The sequence below is a fragment of the Sturnus vulgaris genome, chromosome 26 (assembly GCF_052056855.1).
Source record: "Sturnus vulgaris isolate bStuVul1 chromosome 26, bStuVul1.hap1, whole genome shotgun sequence".
In the NCBI taxonomy this organism is placed as follows: Eukaryota; Metazoa; Chordata; class Aves; order Passeriformes; family Sturnidae; genus Sturnus; species Sturnus vulgaris.
Window position 1 is genome coordinate 3,652,807 of NC_142268.1, and position 20,388 is coordinate 3,673,194.

Here is a 20,388-nt window from a genome sequence, read left to right on the forward strand (position 1 = left end):
GGACAGGGGCCAGGCAGGGGGACAGCAGTGTGGCACTGGGGACAGAAAAGTGGCACTGGGGACAGGAACATGGCAGTGAGGACAACAAAGTGGCACTGGGGACAGGAATGTAGCCCTAGGAATGGGAATGTGGCGGTGGGGACAGGAACATGGCACCAGGGACAGGAAAGTGACTCTGGGCATGGGAATGTGGCACTGGTGACAGAAAAGTGGTACTGGGGACAGGAACATGGCCCTGGGGACAGGAACATGGCACTGAAGATGGGAATGTGACAGTGGGGACAAGAACATGGAGCTGGGGTCAGGAACATGGCCCTGGGGACAGCAAAGTGGCACTGGGGACAGAAATGTGGCACTGAGGACAGGAACATGGTCCTGGGGACAAGAACATGGCAGTGGGGACAACAAAGTGACACTGGCGACAGGAATGTGGCCCTAGGAATGGGAATGTGGCAATGGGGACAGCAGAGTGGCACTGGGAACAGGAATGTGGCCCTGGGAATGGGAACTGGCACTTGGGATGGGAATGTGGCACTGGAGACAGCAGAGTGGCACTGAGGACAGGAATGTGGCCCTAGGAATGGGAATGTAGCAGTGGGGACAGGAACATGGTGCTGGGGACAGAAAGGTGGCACTGGGAACAGGAACATGGCACTGGGGATGTGAATGTGGCACTGGGGACTGCAAAATGACATTGGGGGTGGGAAAGTGGCACTGGGGACAGGAACATAGAATCAGAGCATTTTTGAGGTTGGAAAAGCCCTCTGGGATCATCAGGTCCAACCATGACACCAGCACTGCCAAGGCCACCACAAATCCATGTCCCCAGGTGCCACATCCACATGTTGTTTGAGCACCCCCAAGGATGGTGACTTTGCCCTGGGCAGCTGTGCCAGTCTGACACCCTTTCTGTGCAGGAATTTCTCCTGATCTCCAATCTAAACCTCCCCTGGAGCAGCTTGAGGCCATTTCCTCCTGTCCTGTGCCTTGGACTTGGGAGAAGAGCCTGACCCCCACCTGGCTGCACCCTCAGGAGTCAGAAAGTTGCCAGAGGCACCTGGGGGTGGGAGCACGGAGTGGAGAAGGGACTGTGGTGCCTGAGGATGGGAACAGTGCTTGGGGACTGGAACACGATGCCTGTAGTTGGGAATGTGGCTCTGGAGACTGGAACACAATGCTGGGAATGGGAACACAATGCTTGAGGATGGGAATGTGGCTCTGGAGATGGAACTGTGGTGCCTGGGCATGGAAAAGTGGCTCTGGAGAAGGAATCACAGTTCTTGAGGATGGGAACACGGTGCTGGAGACTGGAACACAGTGCTTGGAGATGGGAACATGGTGCTTGAGGATGACAACATGGCTGTGAAGATGGAAACATGGTGCTGGAGAAGGAGCCATGGTACCTGGGGATGGGAATGTGGCTCTGGAGGAGGAACCATGGTGCTTGTACCACAGCACTGGAGACTGGAACACAGAGCCTGGGGATGGGAACATGGTGCTTGAGGATGGGAATATGGAGATGGGACTGTGGTACCTGGGCATGGAAAAGTGGCTCTGGAGAAGGAATCACAGTTTTTGAGGATGGGAACATGGTGCTGGAGACTGGAACACAGTGCCTGGAGGTGGGAACATGGCTCTTGAGATGGGAACAAGCTGCTGGAGAAGGAACCATGGTACCTGGGCATGAGGATGCTCTTGTGGAGGAGGAACCATGGTGCTTGAGGATGGGAGCACAGCCCTGGAGACTGGAGCACAGTGCCTGGGGTTGGAAATGTGGCTCTGGAGAGTGTGACACAATTCCTGGTGGAGGGAACACGGTGTTTGAGGATGGGAATGTGGAGATGAGACCATGACTCTGTAGATGGAAAAGTGGCTCTGGAGAAGGAATGATGGTGCTTGAGGGTTGGAACACAGTGCTGGAGACTGGAACACAGTGCCTGGGGTTGGAAATGTGGCTCTGGAGATTGGAACTCAGTGTTGGAGACTGGAACACAATTCCTGGTGGTGGGAACACAGTGCTTGAGGTTGGGAATGTGGGGATGGGACCATGGCTCTGGAGATGGGACTGTTTTACCTGGGCATGGAAAAGTGGCTCTGGAGAAGGAATCACAGTGTTTGAGCACCACAGCACTGGGAACACTGTGCTGGAGACTGGAACACAGTGCCTGGGGATGGGAATGTGACTAGAGATTGGAACAAGCTGCTAGAGAAGGAACCATGGTACCTGGGCACGGGAATATTAATGTGGAGGAGGAACCATGGTGCTTGAGGATGGCAACACGGCGCTAGAGACTGGCACACAGCATCCGAGAATCGGAATGTGGCCCTGGAGACGGGAACGCGGTGCCTGGAGGCAGAAACGCGGCCCCGCCGGTGGGCACAGAGCGGTGCCGGGACTCGAACCCGCGGTCCCCGGGGCGGTGCCGTGGCGGGGGGGGCGCGGTGCCGGCAGGGGGCGCTGCCGCGCGCGGGCGGGGGGGGGGCGCGGCGCGCGCGCCTTTGTTGCCGTTGGCGCCTCTTCCTGCGCCGGGCGGCGGCGGCGCGCGCGCGGGCGGGGGCGGGAGCGCGAGCGCGGCGGGGCCGGGGAGCGGCGGCGGCGGCGGCACCGGGGGAGCGGCACCGGGAGCGCAGCGCGGCACCGGGAGCGGCGGGAGCATGGAGATGGAGAGGCGCTTGACGCTGGAGCTGCGCAACAAGAAGCCGAGCGAGGTGCGGCGGCGGGGAGCGGGGGCGCGGGCGGCACGTGCTGCGGGGGGGATGGCGGCGGTGGGAGAGCGGCCCGCGGGGATCCCGCACGGCGGGGACCGGGCGGGTTTGGCGGGGTGGGGATGGGGCGGTTGCGGCGGGCGCGGAGCGCGGCGCTGGCGGTGGCGGGAGCGCTCCCGCCCGGCCCGCAGCCCCGGCATGGCGGCGCGCACGTGCGCGGCGGGGCCCGCCCGCACCGGGGCCGCGCTAGAGGCGACGGCGGAGCCCGGCCCGGCCGGCCCGGCCCGCGGAGGGACGCGGGGCGCAGCGGGGCGGGCAGCGGGCAGGGCCGGGCAGGGCCAGGCCGGGCCCTGTCGGAGTCAGCGGGGCCGGGCCGGGGCGGCCCCGCGCGGCCATGGCGGCTCGGCCATGTTAGCGGGGCCCGACGGGCCCGGAGCGGCTCCCGCGGGCTCCTCCGCCCGGGAAAGGGATCCGGGGCTGCGGGGATGAACCTTTGGGTGCCGCTGGGGCCGCCCGTTCCCCTCCGCTGGCGGCCGTGGGGCCGGGCCCAGCGCTCCGCGACCGCTCCGGGGCCGCCTCATGCCCGGCTCTGCTTTTCCTCCGGCCGCCCCTTCCTGGATCTTCCCTTTTCCCTGGATCTCCCTATCCCCGCTCCCTTTTTCCTGGATCTCTCCATGACTCGCTCCCTTTTCCCTGGCTCTCCCCATCCCCGGCCGCCCCGCTGGGCCGTGGCCGGTCCCTCCCTGGCCCCGGGGACACTCGGTGTCGTGGCAGCTGCGGGCTGTGGCACCCGAGCACGGGGGGAACGGGTGGAGAGCGGGGCTTTGGGTGGAGATTAAAGCGGCTTCGTGCATGGCGAGGGGATTTGCAGGGCCAGGGCGGCTGGGCAGGAGGAGCTGTGAGCGCCCGGTCCCCGTGGAGTGACGCCACGAACTGCAGAGCCAGCGGGGTCAGGGCTGGGTGTCCCTGCGTGTCCCGGACCCGCTGTAAGTGCAGCGCGTCCTGCAGTCAGAAAGGGCCCGGTGTGGGGTAAAGCTGGGCTTGGCTGGGTTAGGCACAGGTCACCCGGAGCAGCTGTGGCTGCCCCTGGATCCCTGGCAGTGCCCAAGGCCAGGCTGGACAGGCCTTGGAGCAGCCTGGGACAGTGAAGGTGTCCTTGCTCATGGCAGGGTGGCACTGGATGTGCTTTGAGGTCCCTTCTGTCCCAAACCATTCCAGGATTCCACGATAAGCTGGTGGAGTTCATGCTCACCTCTGTGCCCACAGAATGAAGCAGCAGCCACCCAGGTCTGGCCTTTGCCACCTTTACATTGGTGACAGTCTCAGTTTGGTTGGAGCCTTTTCTGGCTCATTGGGAGCAAAGCACCCTCGGCTCCGAAACTTCTGGCAGAGCCTCAACTCAAACCCCCAAGCAGCGATTCCACTTGAGGAGTTTAAAGCGATAATTCATTCTGAGCTTGTGCTGTGAAGGTGGCAAAGATGGCACAGCAGCCCCCAGACTCTCCCTCTGGGAAAGCAGAGTGGTTTTAAAATGACTCCCTATTAGTTGGCTGATGTGAGCAGGAGAGGTAAAATGGGAGCGCTGCGAAGGAGGAATTTGGAGAGCGCCACGAGCCTTCTGGCCAAGGCTCATTTTTGCATCTTGCTGTCAAGAATGTGTGGGGTAAAAGCAGGTTTTGGAAGTGGTTTGTAAGAGCTGGGGCTGTGTCTGGGGGCTTGGAGGACAGGGGTGTTTCCCCCCAGGTGTTTGGGGGCAGCAGTTCTGTGCTGGTGTTTGGTGGTCCTGGTGGCACAGAGGGGTTGATTCCTTCGTGTGTTGAATTCTTGGCTAGTCCTGAAGGTTCTTGCATGTGGAATCCATGCTGGGCACAATATTTGATGCCATCAGTGGTCTTGTGTCAGCAGCCTGAAGTGTTGAGCTCACGTGCTGAGCCCTGCCCCGGCACCTGTGTCACCTCGCTGGACACCATCACAGGGAGGTCAATCCTCTGGGGGACAAAGTGGGAGGGGACAAACCCAGCTGACCTTGTTTGGCCCCTCATTAGCAGGGCCTGGAGCGTGACTCTCAGAGCTTTATTGATGCTTTGGGATGTGACCTCGTGGTTCCCAACCCCTGTGTGCTGCTTCCTGGAGGTTGGGGACCTTGGTGGGGACAGCAGGAATGTGTTGGTGGCTTGTGCCTAGAGGGTGACACCCCAACCACGGTGAGGGACTGTCACCAAAAGTTATTTGGCTTTAAATTTGAGTGAGGAGGAGCTGGAGGCAAAGCCATGCTTTGAATATGTTGGTGATGCCACCTTGAGATGCCAGGGGGACTGTGGCAGTGTGGTGACAGTGTGGGTATCCCTGTGCCGGGTGTCCCTGTGGCACTGTGCTGGGGGTACCATGGCACTGTGGTGACAGTGTGGGTGTCCCTGTGGCAGTGTGGTGACATTGTGGGTGTCCCTGTGCAGGTGAAGGAGCTGGTCCTGGATAACTGTCGCTCAGAGGATGGCAAGGTGGTCGGTCTCTCCTCAGACTTTGAGAACCTGGAGTTCCTCAGCATGATCAACATCAACCTGCTGTCCGTGTCCAACCTCCCCAAACTCAACAAGCTCCGGAAGGTGAGTCAGGACTCTGGTCCCATCCCAGCAGCCCTGGCCTTGTGCTGCCCCTGGTGGCAGCTGCTTTTCCTGTATTTGCCAGAAAAAGGCCCTTGAATTTTGCTCTTTGCTCGCTGCCTGAGCAAGTGAGAGGGGTCAGTTTTAATGTGCTACAAAACCCTTCTGAGCTCCTCAGGTGTTTAGTGCCCTTCCTTTCTTGTGTTTTTGCTCCTTTGCTGCTGTCAGAAGCTTCATGACACCATAAATATTTTGGATTTTGGAGCATTTACCAGCATGAGGGTCGCTAGCAGTGCTGTGTCCCTGTGGGAAAGGGGTTTTAAGGGCAAACTTGACCTATGAGCCGAAATTTGGGTGCTTGCTGCAGCCCAGTTCTCAGGGCAATTTCCTTCCCTATATCATGAGATGAAACACTTGGTGACCATGTGATATTCCCTCCCTTCAGTTGGAGCTGAGTGATAATAGGATTTCTGGTGGCCTTGAAGTTCTAGCAGAGAAAACTCCCAACCTGACACACTTGAACCTAAGTGGCAACAAGATCAAAGACATCAATACCCTGGAGCCCTTGGTGAGTAGAGGCTGTGCTGGAATCCCAGGGATGACGTTTCCTTTGGGGAATGGGGCTGTGCAGCAGGAATCCAACGTCTTGGTAACTGTTCCAACAGCACTTCGTGGTTCTGATGGGAACAGATTTGATCCCAGTTTGAGGCTGGGCCAGTAGTTAATGGCTCCTCAGTCTGGAAAAGCAGCAGCCAGTTGCTAAAAGAAGCGTGAAATGGGGCTGGATGAGTAAAACTGGATGCTCAGTGCCCATCTGAGAAGGGACCGGGAGAGGTTGGAGGCAGTTGGAGGTAGGTGGCACCTGGGGTGTCATGGAATGAGGTAACTGGACACCAGTGAGGGCATCTGTCACATCAGCCTGAAGGAGACAGCACTGCAGGGTCCCGTTCCCAGAGTGGTCAGTGAGGCTGGAAGAGGCCTCTGAGGCTCCATCTGAGCTGCCCCAGGAAGGCTCTTGCTGTGAGGGACACCTGAAAGGTCTGACACAGGGCATTTGTCACACTGGTTGGTTTGAGCATCCATCCCCTCCAGAAGGAATTTGGGGTTGTTTTGCTCCTCCTTTCCTTGGCATGGTGCCCGGTGTGATGGCCTGAGCTGGGCTGTGCCAAGGGCACCCAGGCTGCAGCTCTCCCTGAGCTCTGCCTGATATTTTGAGCAGGATGAGTCCAGCTCAGCTGCTCCTGAGCTTACTGGGCCTGTTCAGAAGAAAGAAAGATTTGCAAATACACAGAGAGTTTGTTCCAGAAAGGGAAGCCAGGGTCCAGAGGAGCTGGACCGAAATTTTGTGCCCACAATGAGCAGGAGCAGTGACTCCTCTCCATCTGAGCAGCATGTGGGGCAGAACCACTTCTGTGCTGGACCCGGGGAGTGCCCCAGCCACCCTGCCTCGGCTGCCTGATCTTCAGACAGTGCTGTAAATAATCTTAACAAATTGATTTTTGCAGAAAAAGTTGCCAAACCTCCACAGTCTGGACCTGTTCAACTGCGAGGTGACGATGCTCATCAACTACAGGGAGAGCGTGTTCGCCCTCCTGCCCCAGCTCACCTACCTGGATGGCTTCGATGCTGACGAGCAGGAAGCCCCTGACTCAGACCCTGAAGCAGATGGGGATGCACTGGAAGATGATTATGAGAATGGGGAAGGTGAGGATTTTTTCTCCTCCTGGTTTTTCTGCTGGGCAGTGACTCCTTTTCCACTGCTGGGTGGGCTCCACAAACGGGGATTGGCACTGGAGCAGGGAGGGGCTGTGTGGGATTTGCTGAGGGGTGACAGGGCTTGGTGCTGTCCCTCCTCATCCTCTGTGAGCCCTGCCTGCTGCTCACACAGCACAGGGGTGAGGGTGGCTGGATTTGGGAACTGGGGCACTTCCCTCCCTCCTCCTTTTGGTAGAAGGTGAGGAAGAGGAGGATGATGAGGAGGAAGACGATTTGGATGAAGAAGTCATTGATGATGAAGAAGATGAAGATGATGACCTGGAAGGTGAAGAGGAGGAGGATGGAGTAGATGATGAGGTGAGGCTGTCACTGGTTCAGCACCAGGTCGTGTGTTTGTCCCTTGTCTGGTGTCACAGGAGCCTCTCTGGGGGCAGATCTGAGGAGTTTGCCCACCCACTGTGGCTTTTTCCCTGCACTCTGGACTCTCCTGAAAGTCAAAAACTCCAAAGAGTTTTCCAGTTCAGTCTTGGCCTGGCACTTCCCAAGGCTCTGAGTGCTGGATCCATGCAGCCCCATCCCCTTGGAGAACCAACAGCTCCTCCTGCCACCCTGAGGCTTCAGTGGGGTGGGAGAGGGGAAGGAAGACTGGGGTTACTGCTCATGGAATTGTGGTTCTTGCAACAAAGCCTCTTGTTTCCACTCCAGGAGGAAGATGAGGAGGAAGATGGTGAGGAGGATGAAGAAGATGAAGCTGAGGAAGGTGAGTTGAGTCCTAACAATCCAATTTCATGCAGAGCTTCATCAGCCTCAATGCAGGGCTGTTGCTGCAGCTTTTCTGCCCAAGCTGGTGCTGAGCACTGTCATCATCAAGGGTCACACAGGGAGGCAAAGGGGTCTCAGGACCTCCAAATTCCAACCATGCCGGGTAGTTCTGGGAAATGTGAGAGGTCAGCTGCTTAGAAAAGCAGTTCTGGGAACTGACGGGCCATGCAGGGGCAGGGCTTCTGTCACAGGAGTGTGTGAGGGAATCTCTTGGGGGCACATTCCCCTCTCGTCAGCCTAGACCTGAGCCTGGGGCCAGGCTCCTCTGGTTGTAACAAACATAAACACCCAGATGAAAGTTGACAGGATATTGTGGCTGGTGTGAATTCAAACTGTCTTGGATGAATCATGGAATTGTTAAGGTTGGGAAATCCTTCTAATACCGAGTCCAACATCACCATATTCACCACTGACCCCTGTCCCCAGGTGCCACCTCCACCCTTTTTTTAGTTCCAGGGATGATGATGCCACCACTGCCCTGGGCAGCCTGTGCCAATGCCTGACCTCCTTCCTGAAGGAATTTTTCCCATCTGAACCTCACCTGGTGCAACTTGAGGCCATTTCCTCTTACCCTGTTACTTGTTACCTGGGACAAGACTGACCCCCCCGGCTGTCCCCTCCTGTCAGGGAGTTGTGGAGAGCCACAAGGGTCCCCCTGAGCCTCCTTTTCTCCAGGCTGAGTCCATTTCCCAGCTCCCTCAGCCTCTCCTGGGGCTCCAGACTCTTCCCAGCTCTGTTCCCTTCCCTGGACTCGCTCCAGCCCCTCAGTGTCCCTGTCAGGAGGGGCCCTAAACTGACCCAGGATTTGAGGCCTCAGCAGTGCCAGCACAGAGGTCCATGAGCTCGGTCAGGAGTGCCTGAATTCTGCAGATGCTGTGTTTTTGAGGGTGTCAACAAAAAAAAACACCCGTTTTCAGCTGTTACACAGGATGCTTGGAGGGCAGAGAAAGTTGTTTCATGTCAGCCCAGACTTTTCCATGAGGAGCAGGCAGGGTGGATCTGCTCCCAAATGGTGCCAGTCTGCCCTGTGCTTGCTCCCAGCTCCACAGCTCAGCTGCTGCTCCCTGGGCTGGCTGGAAGAGTGAATCCCCTCCTCTCTTTGCAGACCATCCGTGTGGGCAGAAGAGAAAACGAAGTCTAGAGGATGAAGGAGAGGAAGATGCAGAGGACGAAGAGGATGATGAGGATGACTGATCCCAGCGAGCCAATCAGTTTTACAGACTCTGACTGTGCTTGTCTTAACCTCCCCGTTGTGTCTGTGTGAGACTGTAAATCCCTGTCTCCCACTCCTCCTCCTCCCCCTTTGTATGGCTGCAGCGTCCACAATATATTTTTTTAAGATTTAGAATACTGTAGGCATTCAGGGGAATCTTCCATACAAGGCTCACTTTTTTCTCACAAGTATCTCATGACCAAAGGCTTTTCTCCGTTCGGTGGTTTGTGCAGCAGCTTGCAAAAAAAAAAAAAAAAGGAAAAAAAAAATCAAAAAAAGAGAAAAAAATCTCCTCCTTAGGGTATCTGTGTGTCCAAAATCAGCTGTGCCACACTGGACCCAGAGCTCCAGCTCACACCCTGCCAGCACAGAAGGCCTTTGCCACCCTCGTGCCCTCAGCCCAGGGCTGAAGACGCTTTTTGAGCCATCTCGGGTGCAAAATCTGGTTCATCTCCGTGGACTCAGAACCATCCCTGAGGGTGTCTCAGATCTGAAATCATGGTGATGTGATCTCTGGACATGCTTGAAGATGCTTTAGTGCTGGGGCTGGGGGGGTGCCTGGAGTTTTGGGGGAGGGAGGGAGGGAGGGGCTGCTTGCATGACCTGGTACCTCTGCCGATGCACCTTGCAGTAGCCCTGCACTTGCTTTCCTATTTGTTTTATAAACTGGAACATTTCTCCCATCGGCCACCTAAGAGCCATCCCTTGGGCTGTCCCAGGTGAGGGGGGTTTTTGTGGCCTCAGCTGCAGGGAGGCTCCCAGTGGCCTGCAGCAGCTTTGGGAAGGGATAGGGAATGCAGGTGGGGGGATACTGCTCCTCCATCCGCCTCCATTTCACACTGTACAGCCCTGTGCAGCCACGATCACTGTGATGCTCCTGCAGCCCGTGTTAGCCTGTAAATTCTCAGGGTCCTTCTGCCAGCCAGTGCCACCTCTGCACAGGCCCCCGGTGCCAGCCTGGCCTGGGCATCCTCCTCCTCCTCCTCCTCTTCCTCCTCCTCCTCCTGTCTTCCCAGCATGGAACAGAACTCCAGCTCCTCCCTCGTGTCCCTGCTCTGGGGGTGCCACTGAGGTGGCTGGAGGGAGGATTTGGGGAACCCAGGCAGGTGCAGCATTCCCAACCCCACTCCCATCTTCCCCCTCATCCCACAGGTGTCCGGGCAGCGCATCCCTGGGGAGGGTGGGCTGGGCGGGGTGGGGACAGCGCTCGGGGGTGCAGACAAGCACTGGCACTTTGTGGCATTCCCGCTGCGTGCTCCGGGTGCTCCGTGGGCTCCCGGGGCCGAGGCTCCAGCCCTCCCCTCCCGGGGGGTGTGGGGTGTGTTTTGCAGCACATCCCCGTTCCTGTCGCTTCGTTCTCGCTGGTGTCTCTTGCATTGTACAGTCGCTGTGACCATTCGGAGATGAACTAATCCTGTAAAATGCAAACTGAGTAACTTATAAATGTTTAAGGAATTTTAAAAAAGAAAAAAAAAGTCAGAGCAGCAGTTACTTCTAATTTTTTTTCCCTGCATTTTTAGCAGATTGTATGGATTTTATATTAGCCTAGTAACTGTCAGGTTTTAATTGGTCAGACTAGTCCCAGAAATAAGGATCTCCAGCCCTTTTGTATCTTTTGTTACAAAATTTGGATAAAACTTTAATAAAGACTTCAGTTTTTAAAAATCTATTGCAATGGAGCTTGTCTTGGCTGCCTCTGCCTTGGGAACAGCCAGGAATGCTCGGAGTGGGGGCTTTGGGGCAGGTTTGGGTTTCTCCTGTCCCTGGGAGGGCTGGGTTTGGCTCAGCCTGGGCTGGTGGGCACAGAGTAGGGGCTCTGCTGTGGGGTGGGGTCCCAGCACGATGGGGTCTGCAGGACCCCCATGGGCCAGCGCTGCCCTTGGAGGGAGCCAGAGCCGGATCCAGGTTCAGGGAGGGCTTGGGAAGGGTCTCCCTCCTGCCTTTTGGGATGGGCACCTGCCCTGGGGGAGGCAGGGGAGTGTTCAGTGGGCAGGGTGGGCTGGGGGCTGTGCCAGCTGGGGTTGGGAGCTGAGCTGTGCCCCCCTTTGGGGGCTCAGGGTCCCCCCCCGGGGCCCTCTGTGATGAGCTGTCACTGTCAGGTCTCAGCAGCTCGGGGACCCTTCAGGGTGTCCCTCCCCCTGCTCAGGGGCCGGGCGCACCGGGCTGGACTGGGGACGGCACAGTCCCAGCTCGGGGGGGCTGCAGGAGAGGAGAGCTGGGGCATCCTGGTGTGCTGCTCCCCCTGTGCAGGGATGGCAGCAGGAGGAAGGAAGGGAAGGGATGCACACAGCACCCAGGTGGCCATTGGGCCTTTCTGAGCCCCATCGCGGTGTTTGTGGCCCCTCCCAGGGCTGGCAGCAGAGCAGGGGGTGCTGGTTCTTCCATCCCTCCCATCCCATCCCTCGCTCCCAGCCAGGGCTGGCGTGGGCACCAGCAGGTCCCAGCACGCCTCCCCTCAAACCAGTTTGCAGCAAACTTTTCACCCCGCTGGGCTGGGACCGGCAGAGCGGGACTGGGGAAGCCCCAGGGAGCTCCCATGGGGGTGCAGCACCCCCGGCTGGGCACCTGGGCCCCTGCCCCTCCCAATGGCTCTTCTGTGCCATTCCATGCCCTCCTCCTGGCACCTCTGCCTGCGGCAGGGCTGGGACAGGCACCGAGGCTGGCCGGGATGGGGTCCCACCCTTGGGTGCTGCTGGCAGAGGCTCCAGCCCGGCTGCTCAGGAGCCCTGCAGGCTCTGGGGTGTGCTGGAGCACGGAGCACCCCTTCCCCTTCCTCAGACCTTCTGCTTCCCCAAACACTTCCCTTTCTTCTTCCCCAAGCCAGCCCCTGGCAGGGTCAGCCCGGGAGCACAGGGTCATATCCCCTGTGCCCCCCTGTCCCCCTCCTTTGGTTTTGGGGGGGCTCTTCAATGCCAGCCCCGCTCCCCCTGGCCCCCACGGGGACTGACAGAGCCTCTCCCGGCCACCACTCCTGTACAATTCCCATTTATTATTCTGAGATCTCATTCCAGAGAAGTCCACTAACTCCTGAGAACCTACCGGGCTCCCGGCAGAGCCCCGGGGGCTGAAGCAACAAAACCTTAAGGGGAGGGAGATACAGCGGTTCCGGGTGCTGGAGAGTTCCCGAAAATAAAATGGAAAGGGAGAAATTCCAGGGAAAACATCGGCTCCTCTGGCACCCCGGGCTGGGCTGGGGGTGCTCCTGTCCCCAGGGAGAGCTGCCTGTCCCAGCACAGGGGCAGGGGCTGTGCTGTGACCCCTGCCCGGCTCAGGGGAGGCGCAGGAGAGTCCCGTGGGAGCCGCGGGCATCAAAGCTGGGAGTACAGGGAGTTCTCCATCTCCGGTGGCAGCTTGGCGTGGAACGGGGTGAGGCCCACCCCAAAATCTGGAAGGGAGAGGGAAGAAAATGGTCAGCACCTCGAGGGGTGGGCACACGGACCCCCCCCAGGGGCATCACAGGGGCACAGGGAGGACACTGAGGGGGCACATGAACCCCCAAGGACATTGCAGGGGCTGGGGACACAGAGAGGACAAGCACATGAACCCCTCCAGGGTACAGCAGGGGTTGTTGGACACGGAGAGGGCACAGGGAGGGCACACAGAGCCCAGGGGCATTGCAGGGACACAGGGAGGGCACACAGAGCCCAGGGGCACTGCTGCAGGCTGGGGAATCAGGGACTGGAACCTGGGCAGGCTGTGCCAGGACACAGGGAGCAGGATGTGCCCCATCCCTGCGGGGCAGGGAGCCCATCCCCGTGAGCATCCCCGGGGCCCGGGGGTCCCTCCCGTACTCATGTCGGCCTCCAGGCGCCCGGGCGGGGGGTTCTTGCGGTGGTCCTCGATGTGCAGGGTCATCTCCTCGCGGGAGGCGGTGGAGAAGGGGCACTGCGTGCAGCTGTAGCGGCCCCGCGTGTGCTCCCAGACGATGCGGCTGTTGGAGGAGTGCCCTGCAAGGACGGGCGGGCAGGGAAGCACAGGGATCGCCCCGGGATCGCCCCCGGGATCGTCCCCGGGATCGCCCGGAGCCGGGTGGTGCCGCGGGGCTATAGGGGCTGGAGCCCCCCCGCTCCAAACCCCACACGCTCAGGGGTTCCCTTCCCAAGGGAAGAACCCCGAATCTGGGAACCAGGCTGTGCCCCCAGGACACAGAGAGGGCACAGCGAATTCCAGCCTGGGGCACTGGGGGCACTGGAGCCCAGGCAGCTGCTGCTGCTGCTCCTCCTCCTGCTGCTTCTGCCCTCGGGGCCAGGCTGGGGGGTTTTGGGGGGGTGCAGCCGGCAACCCCCCTGCCTCGGAGCCCACCTGGGCCACATCCCCTCTCTGCGTGGCTCCCAAAAAGGAGGGAGCCCGCCCTCCCCCTCTGCTCTCCGGGGAGCACTGTCAGTGCGCCTGGGGCCTCTCCCATCCCCTGTGGCCCCCCCGCCGCCCCCCAAACCCCCCAGTGACAGAAAGCAGCCCCCACCCAGTAGGTGCCAAACTAACCTGGAGTCACTCCTGAGCCAAAGCATGGGAGGAGTGGGCTGACACTCAAACCTGCGGAGGGAATCGAGGGCCAAGACAAGCATTAGGTCTTCCCCTCCCTGGGGGGGGACACGTGGGAGGGCAGGCCTGGCCCGGCCCCCCCGCCCCGCACCCCCAGCACGCCGGGGAGCAGCAGGGCCGGGAGAATTTGGAGGCGTTTTTTTGGCGGTCGCCGGTGCTTTGCCCAATCGAACATCACAGAGGGGGTGGCACGGGTGGGACGGGGCTTTGGGGGGGCGGCCGGGCCGGAGGGGCAGGAGGGGCCCGGATCCTCGGCTGGGCGGCGGCGGGTCCTCCTCGGGAGCTGTTGCTGGTCAAGGCGGGAGCAGAAGAAGGTTTGTCCCGAACGGCTCCGCGCTCTCACCTTGGCTTTTCTTCCAGACGGCGTTGGAGACGCTGGGGGGGCCGTGGCCCGGCAGGAAGGGCCGCAGGCGGTGCTGAGCCGGGGGCTGCGCCAGCCCGTAGGGCGAGGGGGGCACGTAGGACAGGAACGGCCCCGGCACCGAGGACGGGGGTGGCCCCGAGAACCGAGTCAAGGACGAGGGCCCGAAGAGGCCGGGCTCCAGCAGCGGGAAGGGGTGGGGACCCGGCGACACCAGCGGCAGCGGCTCCAGCGAGCCGGGCAGCTCGGGCATCCCCGCGGGCAGCGCGGCCGGGGCAGTGTCCGCGCCCGCCGCCGCTTCCTTCTCCAGGGCCCGCAGGGCGCTCGGCAGCTTGGGCAGCCCCTCGGGCGGCTTGGCCGGGGGCTCCTTCTCCGGGCCAGAGGTAGCGGGAGGCAGGACGGGCTTGTCGGGCTTGGGGGGCGGCGCGGGGCCGCTGGCGCTGTCGGAGCAGACGTGCAGGTGCTTGAAGAGGGAGCGGTGCGTGCGGAAGCGCAGCAGGCAGTTCTCACACCTGGGGGCCGGGAAAGCGCCGTCAGAGCCCATTGCTGCCCCGGGCACCGCCAAGGGGAGCTCGGGGATGCCGGGGAGCAGCCGGGTGTCCCCAGACAGAACGGGATGGGGACAGGGAGCAGCGGGACTCACTTGAAGTAGCGGTTCGGTTTGTAGTGCACCTTCATGTGGGCCATGAGGTCCTGCATGCTGGGGAAGGTCTCGGTGCAGCCCAGGGTGGGGCAGTGGAAGGTTTTGCCTGGGCAGAGGAATTCAGGGAGAGATTCAGCCCCGGCCCAGTGGGGACAGCCCCACTGCTGGGTCTGCAGCACGTCCCACGCTCCCCCCACTCCCATCTCCCCCCACCAGCGCTGCTGAGCCTTGCTCTGCCCCCTCCCAGCCAAAAAAAGGGCACGTGGGGTGTCCTGGCCTTACCCTCGAGGGACTGCGTGGGTCTGTAGTGGACCTTCAGGTGGTCCACCAGCTCCTGCATGCTGGGGAAGGCCAGCTTGCAGCCGTAGCTCGAGCACTGGTAGTGTTTCCCTGCAAGGACACAGATCCGTCGGGCTCGTCCCTGCCCCGGCTGTCGCTGTCCCCTCCCCGGGGCGGGGCTGGGCTCACCTGGGACAGGTCTGCGCTTCAGCGGCCGCAGCTCCGGGGTTCCTGCGCTCCCCGCCACCGGCATCGGGGCACCGGGCAGGGCTGGGTCACTGCAGCCTGTGGGGAGAGCTTGTGAGGCTCGGCCCTGCCAAACCACCCCTCTGCCCTCCCCATCCCTCCAAAACAGGGAAATGGGGCCTGGGGGTCTGGCTGGAGAGGCTGGAGCCCTCCAGGGTGTGAGAGCTGGGAGGGGCTTTGCTCTAGGAAAAGCTGAGGTGTGAAGGTGAAGCCTGATGGTGTCTGGAAGTCTGGAACACGCTGGGTGATGCCACCTGCACACCCAGGCACATCCTGGCACATCCCCATGGGGAAGGGGGATTCGGCCAAAGGGATCTCCCGGCCACAGGACCCCGGCTGCTGCCCCTCCTCTCAGCACCCCTCAGGGCACTCACCTGCCCCCTCTGTGCCGAATTTCCCCCGCAGGGAGAAGGTGGCCACAGCCTCGTCCTTCTCTGTCTTCATGGCCTGGCCGGAGCTGGGCTCGGGGACTCGGCGGCTCCTCCCGGCGATGCTGCACCGGGAGCAGGGGGAGGGAGGTCACATCCCAGCCCGGAGCCATAGTGCCTTCCTCCTCCTGCTCCTCCTCTTCCTCTTTTTCCTCCTCTCTTCCGTGTCCCGTGCTCGTGGGACCGACCCTCCCACCCCCAGGATATCGCGGCTTCACAGAACCCAGAGCTGTCACTGTCCCCTCCCGCCTCTCCTGCCCCAGGGGGGTCCCCAAAGCCCCCAGACATCCCCCAGGCATCACCAGGATCCTGCTTGTGTCCAGCCCACAGCAACTGCAGCCAAAAATTCCCCCAAACTGCAGGATCCCCTCCAAGGCACAGCCAAACCAGGGATTGCTGGAGCTGCTCCAGCCTCCTGCTCCCAGGGCTGGGGGCTCACTGGGTGCTCCCCCCAAAATTCCAAAGGATTTTTCAGGCAGGAGGAGCAGCAGGTCCCACTGAGTGACTGGGAACTGATGATGGGCACGTGGGGACAGTTCCTGCCCAAAATTACATTGGCTTGGCCTCACCACGCCTTGGCAAGAGGCTCCCACATGGATAAGCCAAACTCTAATTCCCAGTGAAAATCATCTGGAAAACCCCTCAGTCTGAGAGATTTCTCTGTAGTGTCTTAATGTTGGAGTGAGAGAGAAAACGATGGTAATAATTGCAATAATAATGCTAATAAATAATAAGCAATTATGAAAATAAGGACAAAAGGGTAAAATAAAAAGGATAAAAGGGTAAAAATATTTATAATAGTGCTGATAATGATGATGATATTGATAATAATGACAATAATAACAATAATATCAGCACTGGGGCTGTGAAGTGGGCCCTGGGCAATGTTTCCCCAAGGGCTCAATAACTCCTTGGGAAATCTCCCTGGAGATCAGCTGTGCTGGCTGGGGCACCCCATCCTTCCCATTAACATCTGCTCCAGAGACACTTGCCCAGCTTTTGGCTCCGGGGGGTCTTGCCCAGCAGGGCTCAGCCTGGCCAAGCCAGGCTCAGCAGCTGTTCCTGCAGCACCCGGCACTCTGGGATGGCAGCCCAGCGGGAAATAAATCAGGGAGGGGGGAAAAGCCATGTGGGATTATTCCCGTGGCTGCCCCCGGGCTCCTGGCTTTGTCTGGGGGTTGTGGGGCTTTTTTTTTGTTGTTGTTTTTTTTCTCAGCTCAGCGACCTCGGGATGGATTCAGCCAACCATGGAAGGGGGTTGGCCATGGAACGGGGAATTTGGGGCAGGGTTGGGGCTGGTCATGGCCCAGGAGGGGAAATTCAGCCCTGGATGGGGGGTGCTCCATCTCCATCCTCCATCCCTGCAGGACATGGAGTAAACACAGAAAATTCCCAGCAGCTTTGATGGAGCTTTGTTTATCAGGTAGAAATGAGGGGTTTGGTGGGAAAAAAGGTCTTGGGAATCTTCTTTTTGAGAGAGACAATGCTGAAAAGGTCGAGGCAGGGCTGTGTCTGCCTGCCCAGTCCCTGGGCAGTGTTCCTGTGGCACTGCCACATTTTGGTGCTCAACCCTGAACTGGTGGAGCTGCTGGAGCCTTTCCTGGAACCACTGGTCCTGGAGACTGCAGTGAACCAAAATTCCTGATGGGAATGCCTCTCTGGATGAAAGCTGGGTGGCACAGCCTGGGCTCAGGACCCCTGCAGACCCCTGGGACTGACAGCCTCCAGGTGAGCCCCAGGGCACTGAGAGCTCTGGGGCAGCACTGGGAAATTTTTCCAAGAAATCAGGAAATTCTTCCCCAACAGCACTGCAGCAGGGGACAGGGAGCTCCTGGAGCTCCAGGGTCAAACCCAGCAGTGCCTGTGGATGTTGGAAGCTCCATCCTGTCCCTCTGGGATCACAGATGCAGCTCTCCATTTCCCTGTTGCAGCATTCCAGTGATGCCATGTAAGCTGTTTTTTTCTCTGGAAAAGCTGGGAAAATGCCTCTTGAGCAGATCCCCCGGAGTCAGGCAGGATGGACACTTGGCTTGTGGCCCCAATGCTCCCCACGGGTGACATGGCAGAGGACACGGTGGCAGCACTGTGGCATCGCCCTGTGCCCAGCCCAATGGGTTTTAGAGAGCAGGTGGCACCTGGATCATCTTGCTGTCATTTGTCACCTCCCATGGGATGGTGGCCAACACTTGTCCTCCTCCAGGACTGTCTGCTCTGCAGCCCTGAGCCTGGCACCCCAGCCCAGGTGCTGCTGACCTGCCACGGTCCCCATCCCCAGTGACCTCCTGGGGCCACCAGAGATGTCACTGCCCCAGAAATGTGACTGCCCCAGAAATGTGACCTCCTTGGTCACACAATTCCCCCAGAGACAGGACCCCCCTAGAAATATGACTCCCCCCAAGATGTGACCACCACTGCAAACCTGGAACCCCCAGTCCCGGAGCCACCACTGTCACTGCCATTATCCTCAGGGAAATCCCTGTCACAGGTTCAACCTCCCCAAAAAGCTGCTGACACCAAACTCCCTCATCACAACTCCTGTGGTGAACAGGGACCCCAAAATCCCTTCCAAGGGGCTGCCAGCCATGAGGGTGGGCAGGATGTTTGCAGCTGCCGCTCACCCCGAGCAGGCTCTGCTGCTGATTCAGTGAATAATTAACACAGCTCATCCCCCTCAAACCATCCGGGGGCTTTATCCATATCCCGAGACTTTTCCCAACCCACCCCGGGAGGATAAATGGGACAAATAATCCGATTTGAGCATCTCTGTGCGTGCTCTGAGGCCCGAGGATGAGGAGGCTCCCCCCAAACGCGGCTCCTCGGCGCAGGAGATGAGACAAAGGCTGGGAACAAGGGGCTCATGTGATCGCGCAGCCGGCGAGCGCCGGGGGAGGAAGCGCCGGCGGTGCCAGGGCTCAGCTCCTGCCAGTGCCACCACCCCGCGCTCAGACCCACAGCCCGAACTAGAACACACCCCGTGCATCCTCCTGGAGCCTTCAGATACCGCGGGGAGCCCTCTGAGAGCCGGGGGGTGCTGGGGGGAGGATGCTCCAGGTGCCCAATGCAAGGTGGGTGCCCCAGTCCCGGCATGCGCTGGAGCAAAGCTGCTGCCTCGGGTGCTACCCCTTCCAACTCCGAATCTGCCTGCAGAGCCCGAGGAGCCCACCCTGAGCCCAGGGACAGGGTGGGCATCCGGAGGGGCGAGCGCTGAGCCTTGTGTCTGGCCTCGGTGTCACATCCCTGTGGTGGCCACAGGGGCAGCTCAGCCCAGGCCCCTCTTCCCCCTGAGGGGGGAAACCTGGGGGTCCCCGCTATCCCTGAGATTGCTCCAAGCCCTGCTGCCATTTCCCCACATTCCCACACCACCCTGGAGCACACCTTTACCTCCCTGCCCATCCACCCGGCCACATCAGCTCTGCAGCTGGGAAAAAAAACCCACTGTCCCTTCAGGAGCCACCTGACAATGTCCCTGAGCCTGGACAAAGCTGAGCCCGAGCAGCAGCACCATGCAAGTTCACACCCTGGCCAAGGCCGGGAGTCCCCGGCTCTGGCAGCAGCAGAGCGGCTCGCACAGGGTGGGAGGATGGAGGGAGCACGGGGAGATCCCGGCAGGTGCATCCCGGGATGTGAGGGCGGTCCTGGCGTTCCAACAGGCCACACACCTGTCAAGACCGAGGGCGAGTGGCTCCCGTGGCTCCCTGACAGCCCCACAAGTGGTAACCCCAGGGGCAGTCCCCATGGCTACTGCTTTCTGGGGCTGGTAGCCCCCCACGGGCCATACACCCATGGCTACAAGTCTAGGGAGCAGTGACAGCTCCGGGAGCGCCCCCACGGGCACCCACCCCATGGGCAGTGGCCCCGTGACCCGGAGCCCCCGTGGGCAGCAGCCCCAGGGCTGGTGCTGGTCCCTGCAAAGCCCCGCTAGCCCGGGCCCCATTCCGGTACCGCTGCTGTCCCCAGGGCAGCTCCAGCCCGGTGCTGGTCCAGCCGCAGGCGCCAGGACAACTCTCGGTCCCAGGCCACCCCCGGTGCCGGTCCATCCCCCGGTACCGGTACAGCCCCGGTGCTGCTTCATCCCCGGTACCAATGCAGCTCCGGTGCCAGTACACCCCTGGCCCGGTACATCCCCCGGTGCCAGTGCTCCCTTCCCGGTGCCAGCACACCCCCGGTACCGGGGTACCCCCGATACCGGCACATCCCGGTGCCGGTACGGTGCCGGTACACCCCGGCCGGTGCCGGTGCATCCGCGGTGCCGGTAAAGCCCCGCTGTCCGCGCACCCCCTGTGCCAGTCCATCCCCGGTGCCGGTCCGTTCCCCGATCCCGGCCCTCCCCCTGTCCCTCCCGGTCCCTCCCGGCCGTACCGGGGCTGCGGCGGGGCCGGCGCCGCCCGGGTCGCGCATCAGCGGCGGGGCGGCCGCGGGGCCATTTTCTGTGCGGAGCTGTCGCGAGAGCGGGGGGAGGAGGAGGAGGAGGAGGAGGAGGATGACGGGGGGAGGAAGGAACGTGCGGAAGGGCGGGCGGGGGCCTGGGGGGGACCGGGCCCCGCCCCGCCCTGTTCCACCCCCCCACAACCCGGGCTGCTTTTCCCGGGAGATTCTCCGCGTCCCAGCGCCTGCGGGCAGCTCGAGCATCCTGGGGTTTTGGAGCATCCCGGGGGCTTTGGAAAATCCCGGGAATTTTGGAGCATCCCGAGGGTCTCGGAACATCCCAGAGAGGGAGAGGTATCAGCTCATCCTGAAGCTTTTGGAGCGTCCCAGGATCCTTGGAGCATTCTGGGGTCTCGGATCGTGTCAGGGGCTCAGAGCATCCCAGGGCCTTGAGCATTCCGAAGGCC

The 20,388-nt window shown here is 60.7% G+C and overlaps 2 protein-coding genes across 4 annotated transcripts; one reads left to right on the forward strand and one right to left on the reverse strand.

Moving 5' to 3' along the window:
- The first annotated feature begins 2,553 nt into the window (after positions 1–2,553).
- LOC106857156 (acidic leucine-rich nuclear phosphoprotein 32 family member B) lies at positions 2,554–10,726 on the forward strand. 2 transcript variants are annotated; one of them, XM_088179126.1, is made up of 7 exons: positions 2,554–2,709; positions 5,160–5,309; positions 5,752–5,874; positions 6,812–7,010; positions 7,258–7,379; positions 7,728–7,782; positions 8,950–10,726. In XM_088179126.1, exons 1-7 carry the CDS (start codon positions 2,656–2,658, stop codon positions 9,036–9,038), a joined length of 792 nt encoding a protein of 263 aa, XP_088035252.1. In that variant the 5' UTR covers positions 2,554–2,655; the 3' UTR covers positions 9,039–10,726. The 2 variants fall into 2 exon arrangements, with proteins under 2 accessions (XP_088035252.1, XP_088035253.1); XM_088179127.1 differs by having other exon boundaries at positions 7,261–7,379.
- Positions 10,727–12,026: 1,300 nt separating this feature from the next.
- ZNF414 (zinc finger protein 414) lies at positions 12,027–20,009 on the reverse strand. Of its 2 annotated transcripts, XM_088179124.1 has the most exons (9): positions 19,916–20,009; positions 15,503–15,621; positions 15,072–15,167; positions 14,886–14,993; positions 14,604–14,709; positions 13,943–14,472; positions 13,540–13,590; positions 12,849–13,004; positions 12,027–12,442 (listed from the first exon to the last, which is right to left on the reverse strand). In XM_088179124.1, exons 2-9 carry the CDS (start codon positions 15,570–15,572, stop codon positions 12,366–12,368), a joined length of 1,194 nt encoding a protein of 397 aa, XP_088035250.1. In that variant the 5' UTR covers positions 15,573–15,621; positions 19,916–20,009; the 3' UTR covers positions 12,027–12,365. The 2 variants fall into 2 exon arrangements, with proteins under 2 accessions (XP_088035250.1, XP_088035251.1); XM_088179125.1 differs by lacking the exons at positions 13,540–13,590; positions 19,916–20,009 and having other exon boundaries at positions 15,503–19,360.
- Between the last annotated feature and the right edge of the window lie 379 nt (positions 20,010–20,388).

Coding starts and splice junctions, on each gene's coding strand:
- ZNF414 (XM_088179124.1), bottom strand. CDS start 15,572: ATGAAGACAGAGAAGGACGAGGCTGTGGCCACCTTCTCCCTGCGGGGG. Junction 14,473..14,603: donor AAACCGAACCGCTACTTCAA/GTGAGTCCCGCT, acceptor CCCGGCCCCCAG/GTGTGAGAACTGCCTGCTGC. Junction 13,591..13,942: donor CGTCTGGAAGAAAAGCCAAG/GTGAGAGCGCGG, acceptor TTCCCTCCGCAG/GTTTGAGTGTCAGCCCACTC.
- LOC106857156 (XM_088179126.1), top strand. CDS start 2,656: ATGGAGATGGAGAGGCGCTTGACGCTGGAGCTGCGCAACAAGAAGCCG. Junction 7,011..7,257: donor TGATTATGAGAATGGGGAAG/GTGAGGATTTTT, acceptor TCCTTTTGGTAG/AAGGTGAGGAAGAGGAGGAT. Junction 7,783..8,949: donor AGAAGATGAAGCTGAGGAAG/GTGAGTTGAGTC, acceptor CTCTCTTTGCAG/ACCATCCGTGTGGGCAGAAG.